General features: G+C 53.4%; 5 protein-coding genes across 5 annotated transcripts; 2 read left to right on the forward strand and 3 right to left on the reverse strand.

Moving 5' to 3' along the window:
* Positions 1-505: 505 nt before the first annotated feature.
* J4E92_002519 (uncharacterized protein) lies at positions 506-1,477 on the forward strand (the record flags this gene model as incomplete). Its single annotated transcript, XM_051493922.1, has 1 exon — positions 506-1,477. One exon carries the CDS (start codon positions 506-508, stop codon positions 1,475-1,477), a length of 972 nt encoding a protein of 323 aa, XP_051355601.1.
* A 2,573-nt stretch (positions 1,478-4,050) lies between these two features.
* J4E92_002520 (uncharacterized protein) lies at positions 4,051-4,996 on the reverse strand (the record flags this gene model as incomplete). The annotated part of the gene is made up of 2 exons (XM_051493923.1): positions 4,051-4,699; positions 4,989-4,996. 2 exons carry the CDS (start codon positions 4,994-4,996, stop codon positions 4,051-4,053), a joined length of 657 nt encoding a protein of 218 aa, XP_051355602.1.
* Positions 4,997-5,272: 276 nt separating this feature from the next.
* Positions 5,273-7,190, reverse strand: J4E92_002521 (uncharacterized protein; the record flags this gene model as incomplete). Its single annotated transcript, XM_051493924.1, has 2 exons — positions 5,273-6,213; positions 6,263-7,190. 2 exons carry the CDS (start codon positions 7,188-7,190, stop codon positions 5,273-5,275), a joined length of 1,869 nt encoding a protein of 622 aa, XP_051355603.1.
* Positions 7,191-7,935: 745 nt separating this feature from the next.
* J4E92_002522 (uncharacterized protein) lies at positions 7,936-10,019 on the forward strand (the record flags this gene model as incomplete). Its single annotated transcript, XM_051493925.1, has 2 exons — positions 7,936-7,942; positions 8,002-10,019. The coding sequence occupies 2 exons, from the start codon at positions 7,936-7,938 to the stop codon at positions 10,017-10,019; spliced, it is 2,025 nt and encodes a 674-aa protein (XP_051355604.1).
* An 80-nt stretch (positions 10,020-10,099) lies between these two features.
* J4E92_002523 (uncharacterized protein) lies at positions 10,100-14,068 on the reverse strand (the record flags this gene model as incomplete). The annotated part of the gene is made up of 1 exon (XM_051493926.1): positions 10,100-14,068. The coding sequence occupies one exon, from the start codon at positions 14,066-14,068 to the stop codon at positions 10,100-10,102; it is 3,969 nt and encodes a 1,322-aa protein (XP_051355605.1).
* Positions 14,069-14,435: the final 367 nt, after the last annotated feature.

Here is a 14,435-nt window from a genome sequence, read left to right on the forward strand (position 1 = left end):
ATGACAATGTCCAGAGCGTCCCGCGGCGTCCGCTACGAGTCAAGTTAAAGACTAGGTAATTGGCCATGAGAATCGTCGGCTGGTCCTGGGTGGAGAGCGGCTTGCGGCTGGAAGACGCTAGCGCGGACAAAGACATGTCCGGTACGCCTGAGCGGCACATCGGCTCATGCCAGTGGCACTACGTCGGAACATTGCAAGTCCCCGTTACTCGCATGACTCCATCGAGACTCCAAAGAGCAAACCGGAGCGATTCATCATGGCGTTTTGGCGGACTCTCTCAAGTCCGCCTGCCAAACATGCGCTCGAGACCTAGCACGAAGTCGTATGCTGCAGTGAGATCGTCCAACGTTTGCCGCTCGGCATTTCCATGTAATGGATGGGCGAAGTACATATAACGCAAGCTTTCGATCCAAGATTCAGCACCATCCAACGCAAATCAAACTCGTCCACTCTCCTACAATCAACTCTTACTCCCTATCCAAACCCCACTACTTCTCTCACCACAATGGGTTCCATGCCTGAGGTCAAGCAAGCTCCCCAGATCGACCTCGCAGGTCTCGTCCCTGCGCCGGTCACTCCATTCAACAAGGATGGCTCGGTCGACTACGCAGCCATCCAGCGTCTTGGCTCCTGGCTCGGCAGCATTCCAGGCGTGAAGGGTCTGGTCGTGCTGGGACACGCTGGCGAGGGCACTTTCCTCACCCAGGAAGAGCAAGTAGAAGTCATCAAGGCCTTTGTTAAGTCTGTGGACAACAAGATCCCCATCATTGCTGGTATCACCACAGAGGGCACTGAGGTGGCTGCGCTCGAAGCTCAACGCGCCAAGGCTGCTGGTGCGCAAGCGGGTCTTCTGTACCCCAGCCATGGCTGGCTACGCTTCGGATATCAGCCGGGAGCGCCCCAGGACAGATACAAGACTGTGTACGAGAAGTCCGGACTTCCTCTCATCCTGTTCCAATATCCCGACAACACCAAGGCTACCTACAACCTGGACACGCTACTCGAGATTGCCGCACAGCCCGGTGTCATCGCTATGAAGAACGGCGTCCGCAACATGCGCCGTTGGGACGTCGAGATTCCCATTATCAAGAAGCAAAACCCCGACCTTACTATCCTCACATGTCATGATGAGTACTTGCTACACACATGCTTCGACGTCGACGGCATGCTTGTTGGGTACGGCAACATCGCGCCCGAACCGCTGCTTGAGATGATTGAAGCCGGCAAGGCGAGAGACTACCCTCGTGCAAGAGCTGTTCATGACAGACTGCTCCCAGTCACCAGGAACGTTTACCATCGTGGCTCGCATATGGAGGGGACTGTTGCACTCAAACATGGTCTGGTGGCGAGGGGTATCTTGGAGCACGCGACAGTGCGAAGTGGACTTTTGCCATTACAAGACGGCGCAGAGCAGGAGATTCATGCTGCGTTCAAGTCAGCCTCGCTGGGCAAGGTCACACCGCCAAAATCGGGTTGATTGTATGTAATTGGTATTATTAGTATTCATCTTGACGCTCAATGAAAGCTTTGTTCATGATAAAGTGGATTTTCAGTCATCGCGGGGTCGTTCCCGAACCAGTAATTGATGTCTTCGCCGTTGAAGAGATGCATGATCTCTTCGTTGGGTAAGGGGTTGTCTGAATATTGCTGTGCAATACCAAGAAAGTTCCCTGCTCCGGCGAGATAGTCGAATGTTAGGCTGTTGACATTTTGCATATCGGCAGGTTGTGCGTTGGCGTTAGATAGGGTTGACTCTGTCGCTTGGGTTGTGAAGTTTGCGGAATATGGTACTGCATGGGGCTGATCGGTGAGTCTCTGGAGCTGTCCTGTTGGCGTCACTGTGCCTGTCGCTGGATTGTGTCTTGGGGCCACGTGATTTCCCGAACGGTTCGCTGTTACTTGTCTCTGAGCTTGCCAGTTATCCATGCCAGTGGAAGGATTGCGAGCAGCATGAGTTGCCGGCCGCGAGCTGTCTCCAGACGTGTTCGTAAGGTCGCGGCCACATGGCTTATCGAGTCGTGTGACAAGGTTTTGAATAGCGACTATGCATGCGTCTGGCCAACTCGTACCCCTCAACGCCAGGTGCTTGAGAATCTGAATGCTTCGGTCTGAGAGCCTGAATGCGATGTCGCGCGTAACCTGTCCGTCCGCAGCAGCAGACAGGATTATAAACGTACTCATCCACACTGCCCAGGTAAATGATGGCCAAAGCAGAGGAGTTCTTTCGTAACCATGTTGACCGGGTGAGCCATCGAACGCCCCGAAACCCCGGAGGGCTTTGTGTAGTGTATTTATGATGGAGCGCGAGGCCGATATGCAGCGTTGGAGCGCAGCGTTGTATGCAGCATTCTTCTTAGACGTTGCTAACACAGAACGATGGAGAGCAAGCACTGACTCGAAGCGAAGGACGATGAGTGTGACTTGATGTGCTTTGGATATGGTTTGCGTCTGCTCGTCATTAGACAAGTGTTCATCGACCATATTCCACCACTTAGTATGCTCTGCCTCCACTTCCAGGGCTTGATCGACATCATCGGCGCTACCATGCAGCATAGATTGGTGTCGCGTTTGCATGATGGATCCACGGATGTCGGCGTGGCGAGCTAGAAAGTCCAATAAATCTAGTCGGTCATCACGGGTGCGATCTTGAGGCGAGTTAGCCGAGAACCCTTGAAACCCAATCTGCTACAAACATACCAGCTTCCTCAGGCTCCCGTAGGTGTCGCTCTGTGTGTGGGTAGCAGACATTTGCCTCGTCTGACCTTATGCCGAGCGGCGTACCAAGCCGGATGCATATATATCTATCGATGCATATTACAGACCAGAAAAGCCGCTTCCTCAGCTCAGCTTCTTTGCTTGGAATTGATAACTGTAACGGACAGCGATGCAGACTCAACTGGAAGGCCATTCGAACGGCCAAACCTTCCAGACGCGACGCCGCGTTGTACCTGTGCATCGTAATTAAAAACAACTGTACGCTAACAAGAGCCTGCAAAGAGAGGATCGAGCTCTCTTCAGTCAGCACCAACTGGACGCTCCTGATGGCGTCGTTGACGGAATGGAATACGAGTGTCGTAGGCACTAGCTTGTGTGTAAGATTCATCTGTCGCCGGTCGTGGATGGAGATTGACATGATGGAGCGAAGTATGATGTGTTGGAGTTCGTTTGCTGTAGATTGAGATGCGATGCGAACGCCTCTCGACACGATTTGACGAAAATAATCCAGTAAAGAGGGCGCATGAAGAAACGGAAAGGCAGGATGCCAATGGTCGAAGTAAGACTGACTCCATTCGAGAAGGTCATCAAATGCGATAGCTGATGTGACGCTCTCTGGTGCAAGCGGGCGTACTTCGTCTGTTTTCCAAAGCCATCTTGAAGCACTCTTTGCAGCACCTGCGGGTAGCTGATCATCTTCTCCGGGTGCAGCATCACTCTCTGGGGTATCGACATGACGCACGGACGCCTGGTTCGCGGCAATGTTTCCTGCGCTGGACGGAGGCCTGAGGTTGCTGCCGGGGCTGGTGCCGAATGTACTGCGACTGTGATCCTGAGGGCTTGTTCCTTCGTTTCCGAATTCCCGAAGCTGCTGGCCCATTGTCTGAAGAAATGCTCTACGTTTCCTTACCGCCCCGACATCGGGCACCGCTGTGTTAGATTCCGACTCATCATGAAGAGCCTGTCGCTTGTTGGACCTCGCATTGGCTTCGGCCATCATCTATCCGAGGATGCACTACACATGAAGCTTGGATATCAAGCTTTAGTTGTACTGGGATCGATATCGCCGCGGCGACGGTCATACACTGCAGTTGTGGGTGGCTGATGGAAATAGAAGAGGCTGGTGGTTGAGCTGACAGACGCAACGAAGATGACGCTTGGCAAGCTATGAACCCTGGCAGCCTCATGGCGTTAGTGCCACGCGAGTCAGTTTCTCGGCCTGCAATTCGCGTTGCAAATTCACTGTCAATGTGTGCTTTACTTGCTACATGCTGTTTTCATAACACGTTTCAACATGGGAAAAATACACGTAGGATCCCAAAGATTCGTACAATCTTAAAAATATTTACGCCATTGTTCTGTAGTTGGAGGACGCGAGTCAAGCGACGTGCCCACCGAAGGTGCAACAGGCTCTGGTCTGCCATCGCCTGTCGAATACGCTTCGTTTCCTAAATTTCCTCGCGGCGACATAGCCGTCATGTCTTGGTCTTGATGAAGAAGACCTGGCGCGGGTTCTGGAACACCGAGTACATCTGGTGCTAACTGCCACGCAGCTTGCGCCAACCGAGGCTGCTGCGCAAACGGGAGGTTTGATCCGTCCACAACTGATGACCGCACATCCTCATAGTGTTGTGCCACCACAGGACTCGACTCCATGACCCACGGTTCCGTCTGCGCAGGGCTCTCCTGAGATGCGTGACTACTGCCTGCTTCAATGCCTTTCCTTATAAGATCTTGTCTTCTTGACCACCAAGACAGACGTTCCTCGTCCGTGTTGAGGGGAAAGCTCTTCCATTCTTCTATCCTGTTCGACTTGGCCTGCTTCTGCACATTCTCTGCTAGTACACGGCGATCTGTGTCAGAGAGACGTTGCATCTCAATCGGTACCTGAGAATTGTAGATCGTGGAAAGGAGCTCCAACACGACAATCTCGGTCTCGAGCAATCGCTGTTCGACGAAGGATATATAACCCGATGGGATGCCCCTATTACAACCTTAGCTTCGCTTCCAAGAAACCACTCTCTTCACACCTTTTGTTAAGCGGCGGATACCGACACGAAGTCCCTGCCGATACACATTGCGAGCAAATCGGTAATTCGCGATCGCACTGTAGTCTGTTAGTTGATGCGTTGCAGTGCTGGTTGATGGCGAAGACCTTTGACTTCTTGTTGCGACAGGACTCACATGCAATCGGATGGAAGGCACCAGATTCGTTCTAGATCGTATGAGAAGGCTGCCAAGCTTGAAGATCTGGGGTACTTGGGACTACTCACCATTGCATCGGCGCTGCATGGGCACCGCTGGCGGAAGGCGGTTCTTTCTTCGTGCGCTGCCGGACTTGTCTTTGTCCTAGCGTGATGCCCCGCTTATCGTTCGGAGCTGCATCTGCGGGGATGACAACTCAGACGAAGCTACCTCGCAACAATGCGAAGTTCCCAAAGAGTTGTCTCGAGAGCAGGGAGAAACAATTTGGTATTGAATGATTACAAAATAAACTCTATCAAACTCATCATCCCAGCCCTAAACCACCAATACAACTAACCCAAGTATCACCACCTCACCCCTTCAAATACTTCGCCCCACTCCTCGTACTCCCCTTCAGAACCCTCCCCGGCGACTTCGACCTCCGCTCCTTCGCCATCTGAATCACACGCTCGTCGTCAAGAACAACCTCTTTCCCTGCCTTCGCTTTGCGCGCCGCTTTACCTGCTGCAGCCGCTTTGCTCATCTTCTTCGTAACTGCTGTGGTTTTGGTAGTCTTTTTAGCAGGCTTGGTCTTGGTGGACGTGACAACAGTGGTGAGTTCCTGAACATCCTTCGCGAGGTCGTCGTCAGAAAGCTCGTCGGAGTCGTCAGATCCATCGGGTTGGAAGTGAACGGCTTTACCTTGAGACTTTTGCGTCTTGGTTCTGCTACTTTTCCGTGAGGAAGAGACGATGGATTTGGAACGCTTGGTCTCGGGGGTGTAGTTTAGTTCGCTGAGACTGCGTTTACGCTTGGGCTGTTTCTTGGTGGAAGTCTTGGGGGTAGCGACGTTGGTCTGACCTGGGGTAGGCTGCGTCTTGGGAGGTGAAGCCTGGGTAGACTTTGTCTGACGATCATTTCGCCTTTTCGGAATGACTACCTGTGGATGCATACTAGTCTTAGTCGGCGATGCAGGACTGGGAGCTGCAGTACTGACACCGCTTTGGCGTCTCGGGCTACGCTCGAGGGATGTCGCGCGCTCTCGATTGAGCTTCCTAGCGACAGGTGACGTAGTCTGTGGGGCTCGTGTAGGTATTTCCAGGTTCGCCTGCTTTGCTGCGTTGAGAGCTTCTTCTGCCTTACGGACCTTTTCACGAGCTATGCGAGCTGCCGACTGTGCCGCACGAGCTTTGTCCCCTATAGCATGCGCATCCTCGTCTTCTAGGCGTGGCTGATCAATACTGCGGCTAATAGCACCGGTACGAGACTTGACAGGTGTCGTGTTGACAGCATCGCGGATCGTTGTAGGATCTACTAGGTTAATGTTAGCGAGACACATCCAAAAGAAAACTACATTGCTCACCTTGAGTTCCTGCGGAGAATTTGTCCAGGAAGACTCGTGGCGCATATTTATAGTTGCCGGCGCGCACTTTATCATCATTTTGGTTCATTTCTTCCACAACCTCTTCCAGGCTTCCAGGAGTTCCCAATTTGCTGATCTCCTCTTGAACTTCGGCACTGGGTATCGGAAGCTTGAAGCGTGACCCAGACTCGTATACCGGGAGGTTCTTGTACTGCTCCAATTCAGGGCGATCGAAAGGTATGTTGGTCTCGACAATCTTGCCCTCTGCCTTCATTTTCTTGCCAGACTCAGAAAGATCAAAGTCAATCTTGAGACTCTCCCAATGCGCCATCTGGAAAGTCTCTGGAAACGGCAGCGAGGCTGGATAGTTTTTGTGCCACTTTTCCTGTTCGTTGTTCGGGCCACTGTACTTGAACCGTTCCTCGCGCCGTACCTTTGTTTCTGCCGCAGGCACTTGTTTGCGGGGCATGGGCTGAGGTTCGTCCGGTGTATCGCCTCTTCGATAAAGAGCTTGCGCTGCAGAAGGCGTGTAGGAGTCTGGTACGTCTTCTATCATCATCGACCTAGGGGAATCCCCGCCTAACGAAGACGATGAATCTTCTCGCGCAACCTCTTCCTCATATTCGAGCCGCGCTTGACGAATCATAGCTTGCGCGCGCTCATACAGCTGGTCGTCGAAGTTGCGCTCTTGCGGAGGAAGTCGCTGGAGGAGATCCTCGTCGATCCTCTCAACGTGATTTATGTAAGTGCTATCAGTGTCATCGCCTCCTTCGTTATCCAGGTAGCGGATCGCTTGAGCTAATCGTCTGTCGTTGATCTCTCGCTGTGTCGGCTCCTCCTCGCTAACTGGAGGGACGTTTTCGAAAGCTGAGATATCCATGAGATCTGGGGATAGGGCCATCTCAAAGTTGTGACTTGCGGAAGCCATTATACTACTGGAAGCGCCTGTCTTGGTCTGTGACAATGTTTGTACACTTGAGCGCATTAGCAGGTGACATTTCGTTCATGCAGGTAGCAAACATACCAAGACGTCTATGCTTCAGACGACTCTTGAACCTGATCAAGTGGAAAGCCGATACGTCTCTTGCCATGATGCCGGACGGCGTTTGGGTGTGCAGTAGTCTGTAGGCGTCTTTGTCATGATGGCTGAGTACTGGACAAAGGCCACCTGAAGCAAACAGCTGCGGTGGCTGCCGCAAGCGGAATTCCTGCTTGAGATTGTTTGACTATCATACTGACATGTCTTCTTTGTGCGTGTCAAAGTTTCCAGACGTGACGTGCAGCCATCGTCTTGCCGATAGTTTACTATACTTCACATGCCACCGACGTTGAGCAGCATGTGGCTTTCTATGGGCAACGCAAGAGGTTGGCCATGTCTGGGCGATGAGGGGAATGCAGCCACTTCAGGATAGAGGAGGGTAGGTGGGAAGGCTTACTCGAGAGACGACTGGGGTGCCCCTAAATGCCTCGGCTCCACAGCTCCCATGGTGCCCACTGCCGCTAGCTGTGTGGTCAAACGTCACTAGCTGGCGACAACGGGGTGTCGCGGAAAGTTGATGAGTGGATTGTATCTGATCAAGTCTCATCTGTTGTCTATGCGAATATTGGATATTGCGCGATTGTAGCATTTTTTATACGTTTCGTTGTGGCTCCAAATCTATTGGCTACCGGTTATGTCAGGTAATCTCGCGTCAGCCTGTAACCACACGGCGCAGCTCGCTGACACATTCACCTGCCAGTTCTTCCCTTTGCGCTGCCCGCCGCCGCAGCTGGTCTCGCGTATCTTAATGGCCGCCATGGCTTCACCTACGACTGGCCCCTCTTGTCCTCCTTCATCGGCAGCAGCATCGTCGGTGCGCAGCAGGAACGACGCGACACGCTGAACCTCTTCTACGAACTCGAGGCGCATGCCCACTCCTCTTCGCGCGCAGACCATGCGTGGATCATCTTCCAGGGCAAGACATGGACGTATGCGCAGGCTTACGACGTGGTGCTGCGGTACGGGAACTGGCTGAAGAGCAAGGGCGTGGACAAGGATGAGATTGTCGCAATGGACTTTGTCAACTCGGACGTCTTCATCTGGGTCTGGTTTGGCCTCTGGAGCATTGGCGCGAAGCCCGCCTTTATCAACTACAACCTCTCCGGCAAGCCGCTGGTTCATACGGTCAAGACGAGCACCGCGCGCCTGGTGCTGGTGGACCAGGAGAGCAGGGACAAGTTCAGCGAAGACGCGCTGAAGGAGCATGGCCTCACTCGCGTCCACCACGCAGACAAGGTCAAATACACGTTTGAGCAGGAACCGTCCGACGTCCCACAATCAGTCAAGAACCAGACACAGACTCCCCAAGCCGCCGTCGAAGCAGGCGCCGTCTCTGAGCCTCTGACTGCGCAGCGAAACCTCGAAATCATCTTCTTCGACGACGCCCTGACCTCGACCATCCTCACGCACCCGCCGACGCGCCTCCCCGACTCGGCTCGCTCCGACCAAAAGCGCAGCAGCATGGCCATGCTCATCTACACGTCCGGCACGACGGGCCTGCCCAAACCCGCCGTAATGTCCTGGGGCAAATGCGGCGGCGGCGCAAAGTTCGCCGCAAGCTGGATGTCACTAAAGAACGACATCGTCTACACCTCCATGCCCCTCTACCACAGCTCCGCCTCCGTCCTGGGCGCCTGCGCCGTCCTACGCGCGGGCAGTACAATCCACCTATCCAAGAAATTCTCCCACAAGACCTTCTGGCCCGAGATCCGCTCCTCACACGCCACAATCCTGCACTACGTCGGCGAAACATGTCGCTACCTGCTCTCCGCGCCGCCCTCGCCCCTCGACCGACAACACCACCTCCGCGCCGCCTTTGGCAACGGCCTGCGCCCAGACGTCTGGGAGCCCTTCAAGGAACGCTTCGGCATCAGCACCATCTACGAATTCTACGCCGCAACCGAAGCCCCCGGCGGCCTCTTCAACTGCTCTTCAAACTCCTTTTCCAGCGGCGCAATCGCCCGCAACGGCCTCCTCGCCAATTTCCTCATGACGCGCAAACTCACCCTCGTGCGTATGGATCCCAACGCTGATCCCCCGGAGCCCCTCCGCGACCCCAAAACCGGTCTGTGCCACATCAGCGACTACAACGAGCCCGGCGAGTTACTCGGTAAACTGGATGCAGACAATATCAAAGACGGGTTCCAAGGCTACTACGGCAATGAGAAGGCGACCAACTCGAAGATTATTCGCGATGTCAAGGCGAAAGGGGATGCGTATTTCCGGTCTGGCGATCTCATGCGCTGGGACGCGGAAGGCAGGTTTTGGTTCGTCGATCGCATTGGCGATACGTTTCGTTGGAAAGCGGAGAATGTGTCTACGGCTGAGGTATCGGAGGCTGTGGGCAAACACGACAGTGTTGCCGAGGCGAATGTATACGGTGTTAGTGTTCCGGGACATGATGGGCGCGCGGGGTGTGCGGCGGTTGTGTTTGAGCAGGGGGTTGGTGAGGTGGGGGAGAGGTTGCTTGCGGAGCTGGCGCAGCATGTTAAGAGGGAATTGCCGGCGTTTGCGGTGCCTGTTTGGATCAGAGTTACCAGGGAGATGCAGTTGACGGGGACTAATAAGCAACAGAAGGTTGAGTTGCAGAAGGAGGGGATTGATCCGAGGTTTGTAGAGGAGAAGGGGGATACGTTGTATTGGTTGAGGGACGGGACTTATAAGAGGTTTACGATGGAGGACTTGAAGAAGATCGAGGGCGGGAGTGTAAAGTTATGAGGACTTTGGAAGGGACGTTATATTGTGTAAGATATGGGTTTGGTAGATGTAATGATAGATGATATCGAGATTGTTCCCAGTTACTTGGCTGCTTTCCCCTTCCGCGTCTTCCTTGGTTTCTTCGCCGTGGGCTCCTTGTAAAGCTCATCTTCTTCCTCTTCCTCAACACTGGCAGTCGCATCTCCATCCTCCTTTTCAGCCAACGACACAGGCTTACTTGCAGCCTTCCTCTTCTTCCTGCCTGTTCCACCAGTAGTCGTCTCATGCGCAGCTTCTGCCTCTCCACCTGCAGTCGCCACTCCATCTCCTGCCTCTCCATCCTTCCCCGCCAATCGATTCAACGCAGCACCCAATCTCTTTCCAGCCGCCCCAGTACCCTTCTTTTTCCCACTCGGCCCGCTCTCTGCATTTCTTACTCTCGGCGCAAAAGCACCAGCCCCGACACCCCCCTCAAAGAACCGAGTAATATTCGCCTGCGTGCCCTCCTTCTCCCTGCGATTCATATCCTTGATAACAGGGACAAGCACCTCATCCGTCCTCTCAGGACTCCATCCAATCTGAGAACTCAAGAAAGAACGCAAAGCAGCCAGATCGGGGACGCCCCATTGGAACGGCTCAGGGTCACTGTCAACCTCGGGATGAAGATAAGCTTCCGCTACACGAGGATCTGGGAAGCCTGGTGGTAGGAAGAGTTTGGTAGCCTGGTTCTTGCGGAACCGTTTTCGGAACGGTTTCTTTGCGTCTTCTTCTTTCTTGATAGTCCCACTTTGGACGCCATCCCACCAGGTTCGGAAAGACTCTAGGTCTTGAAACTCGGAGAGGATTTCTAGCGCGGTTACGGGCCCGATGCCTGGAATGCCTGTTGTGTAGTCGCTGCCAAGCAATTGGGCAATTGCAATCATCTTCTCCCGTGTGAGGCTGAATTCATTGGTGAGGTCTTGGGCGAGGTAGCATTCGACAAATTTGGCTGCATTGAACATGTTCTTGTAGACACGCGTACCGCCGAAGAGGAAGGTATCAGAGTCGTCGGTCACGATGCCGTCCACAAGGCCAAGTGTGACCAGTTCAGCGCATTGCGCTTCGGCTTCCATAGGCGCTGTGATGTACGGCAGTCCGAACAAAGTTAACAAGTGCTGACACTCGGATATCATGGTCTGGGTGACTTCATCCGCATCTCTACGGTCTTTCTTTTGCTGTGCGCGAAGCTGTTTGAGCTCGTCATCGAAATTCACCCTGGCTGCAGTGTTGTTGGACAGTTCTTGAGCGAATCGCGCATGCTCTTCTGCTTCTTTCGCTAGAGATGCGAAGAGTTCTTCGTCCTCAGGATCAGAGTACTGATCCGAGTCGTTACCTTCAGGCATTTCTAGAGGTGCGCTGTCATCTGCTACGCCACTGTGAGGGACGATAGGCTTTGTCAGATCGTCTGGACCTTGTAAAGGCGATAGTTCCCTTGGTGGTCGACGTGGTCGTTCCTGGCGAATGGGAACATCTTCAAACACTGGCGATGGTGACTTTGGTTGTACAGCTGCTGTTGCAACAGGCTCGCCTTGCATAGGCACGTCTTCAAACTCTGGCGATGCCGACTTAGTAGGTTCAGTCAAATCGGCTGTCTCTGTTTGCATGGGTACATCCTCAAACTCTTCAGATTCTTCGGACGGAGACCTTAGAGGGTGCACAACTGTTAGCTCTGACTTCCCGTCAGTGGTCGACTTCTGCTGTACATGTCTCTCGTCTTCAGGCTCGCTCTCAGACCAATCCACTGGCTCATCATCGGAATCATCCGCAAATGGAGTCTTCTTCACCAGACTAGGATCTTGACGGGGAGGCGACTTCTGCTGCGGAGAAAGCGGTTTAGGAGGCTCCGCTTTGACTTTGTCAGCGAGATCGCCCATCCTCAATTTGGGATCCTCAATTGGAACGTCTTCCATCTGTGCATCAGCCTCGTCGTCTGAATCGATTGCAATCACTTGCTCCTGATTCTGGCTAGCGGGCGCATCCAAATCGATAACCTCTTTGATCTCTGGCTTTCGGAGGGTTGGGAGCTGCTGGAAATGGAATCTGGACTTCTCCTCCTGACGCGCTTCTTCCCACTGTTCCTTCTCTTCTTGCCGTTGAGCATTCACTTCTTTTGCGATATCTCTTTGGCCGCTGAACCACGGTGGAAGTGGCGCGGCATCCTTCTTATCTTGCCCATAGTCCTTTTCGAAACCGCCTGCGTTGTCTTCTTCGAGCTTGTCCATTTTCTTCTTGCCTAAAAGAGAATTGCCTAGGTTGAGTCTTTCGAAGGGTAGCGGCCCATCAAAACCGGCAGCGTTCTTCGGCTTTGGCGCAGACTTGACAGCGGGTGCTGGTGTTGGATCCTGGTGTGTAAATGACGATTTCCTTGGCTTAACTGGACGTTTGGACTTCCGAGACTCCGCTAGTGCAGCCTGCAAGTCCATGTCCTCTTCGCTGTCGCTTCCTTCAAAAGGGCCTTTTGGAGCAAGCTTGTTACTGCGTTTATTGGCAAGCCTTGCGATAGCCATTCCAGAACCTTTCGTCCCAGCGAAAGGATTCGCTTCGGCGGCACGCTTCTGTTCAAAAACTTCACGCACTGGATCGTCGTCAGATTCTTCAGCAAGCGCTTGCTTCTCGGGCTGCATTGACAAGGCAATGGCTTGCTGTAACTGCTCGTTCTCAACGTCATCTGCTGCATCATCCACATCGTTCGCACCGTTCATCGGAACGTTCTCCCAGTCTTCCTCTTCTTCGTTATCATCCGCAAGGAACAACGAGTCTGGATCCTGGTTGACTGGGGTAGCCCTTTGTGGTTTAGACTGTACTGGCTTCTCTTTCCTCGACTTGTAAAGGTTTCTGCGTCGTGTCGCAAGCTCGTTCGCGATGAACTCACGGCCCTCCTTCTCTTGGGCGCTCAAGCCCCCCTTGGGCTTTGGCAGCCTGTTCAGGCCCTCGATGGGAACGTCCTCGAAGTCTTCATCGTCCTCCCATTCTTGTTCTTCTTCAGCAGGACGCTCTGGTAGATCCACGTTAATCGGCTTGTGAGCTTTGCCCTCTTCCTTGTTCAGCACGACTCCGAGGGCCCAGCCACCTTCCACTCCGTCGTTCTTGACAAGGACATACTCCCTATCTCTCTCGCCCGCAACGCGATTGAATCCGCCTGCGCCAAATGCATCGTCGTTCATCCCGTTGAGGTTCATCAATCGCTGCGTAAGTTCGTTACGTTCGCGCACACGCTCGATTTGGAACTTGGAGAAAGCCATCCTGTCTGGAAACATTGCATCAAGCTGTTCTTTCGAGTGTCCCATCCTGAGTCGACTTCGTAGCCTGGCTGCGTTCAAGATATTGTACCTATCAGCCGGAGGCAGGCTCTGGAAGAAATGACCATCGAAGTCAATCTTGGAGAAGTCATAGACGTTGATATCTTCGCCTCTGTCAAACTGGCGTGCGTACTCCTCCAGCTCTTCGAGCGACATGACTCTGGGATCATTCGCAGCCCCCATTTCAGACATGGACTTGCCGAGGTCTGGAAGGTGATACTGATCCTTCTTCTTAAAGGTTCGATTCTCTGTTCGCTCTTGGGGCGTCTGCAGAAGTTCCTCCGCATAGACCAGATTATCGGGTATCTCTTCCTCCTGTTGCGGTGGCTCCTCTCTTGGATGCTTGGCAGCTTCCTTCCGCCTCTTCTCTTCTTCCTCAGCAGCCCTCTGCATTTGTATAGCCAGCAACTTTCCAGCTGTCCGGACCGCATCTTCTCGTCTACCTTCACGTCGCGACTTGCGGTTGTTGATGGTTTGTCGCTTCAACGCCGGTGCGCCGCCATCGAAGACGAAGACGGGCTTGATGCCGATGAAGAGAAGCTTGCATACTCGGCGAAAGAAACCGACAATATGGCTGTTCCGTAAAGCGTTTCCTTCCTTGTCGCGCACGGCCTTGAGGAACTGGTATATCCAGATGGAGGCATCGACGGCGAGGCGCTTCTTGTTCAGCGTTTCGATCTTGATCGGCCGCGCGCAGGGCTGCAGAACGGTCCAGAGGCCAGTGACACCCATGGCGCTCTTCTGGGGGCGTTGTCCATCTGTTTGGAGGGGTGGAAGTGGTCGTCGAGTTTATTTCTGAAGGGCGCAGGCTGCCGTGTGATCGCGCGTTCAGAGCGTGTTCTCGATGACGACATGCCAAGCCTGCCAAACGCGACGATCACGTGCGTAAGCGCTAGCGTCATCGCGAGAGCATCCGGACATGTGCGAGATATAAGTCTTAAGAAAAGATAGAAAGATCATTATGAGACAAGATGATTGATGATGCTAGATCATGCCTTTATACACACTTTCTACGTTCTATACGGCTTTCGCCGTCTTAACAGAAGTGTGTCATAAGCTGAAGATAAATAACTTTGCCATTAATATTTTTACATTCTAA

This window comes from Alternaria infectoria (assembly GCF_024043175.1).
Source record: "Alternaria infectoria strain BMP 0036 chromosome Unknown scaffold_3, whole genome shotgun sequence".
In the NCBI taxonomy this organism is placed as follows: Eukaryota; Fungi; Ascomycota; class Dothideomycetes; order Pleosporales; family Pleosporaceae; genus Alternaria; species Alternaria infectoria.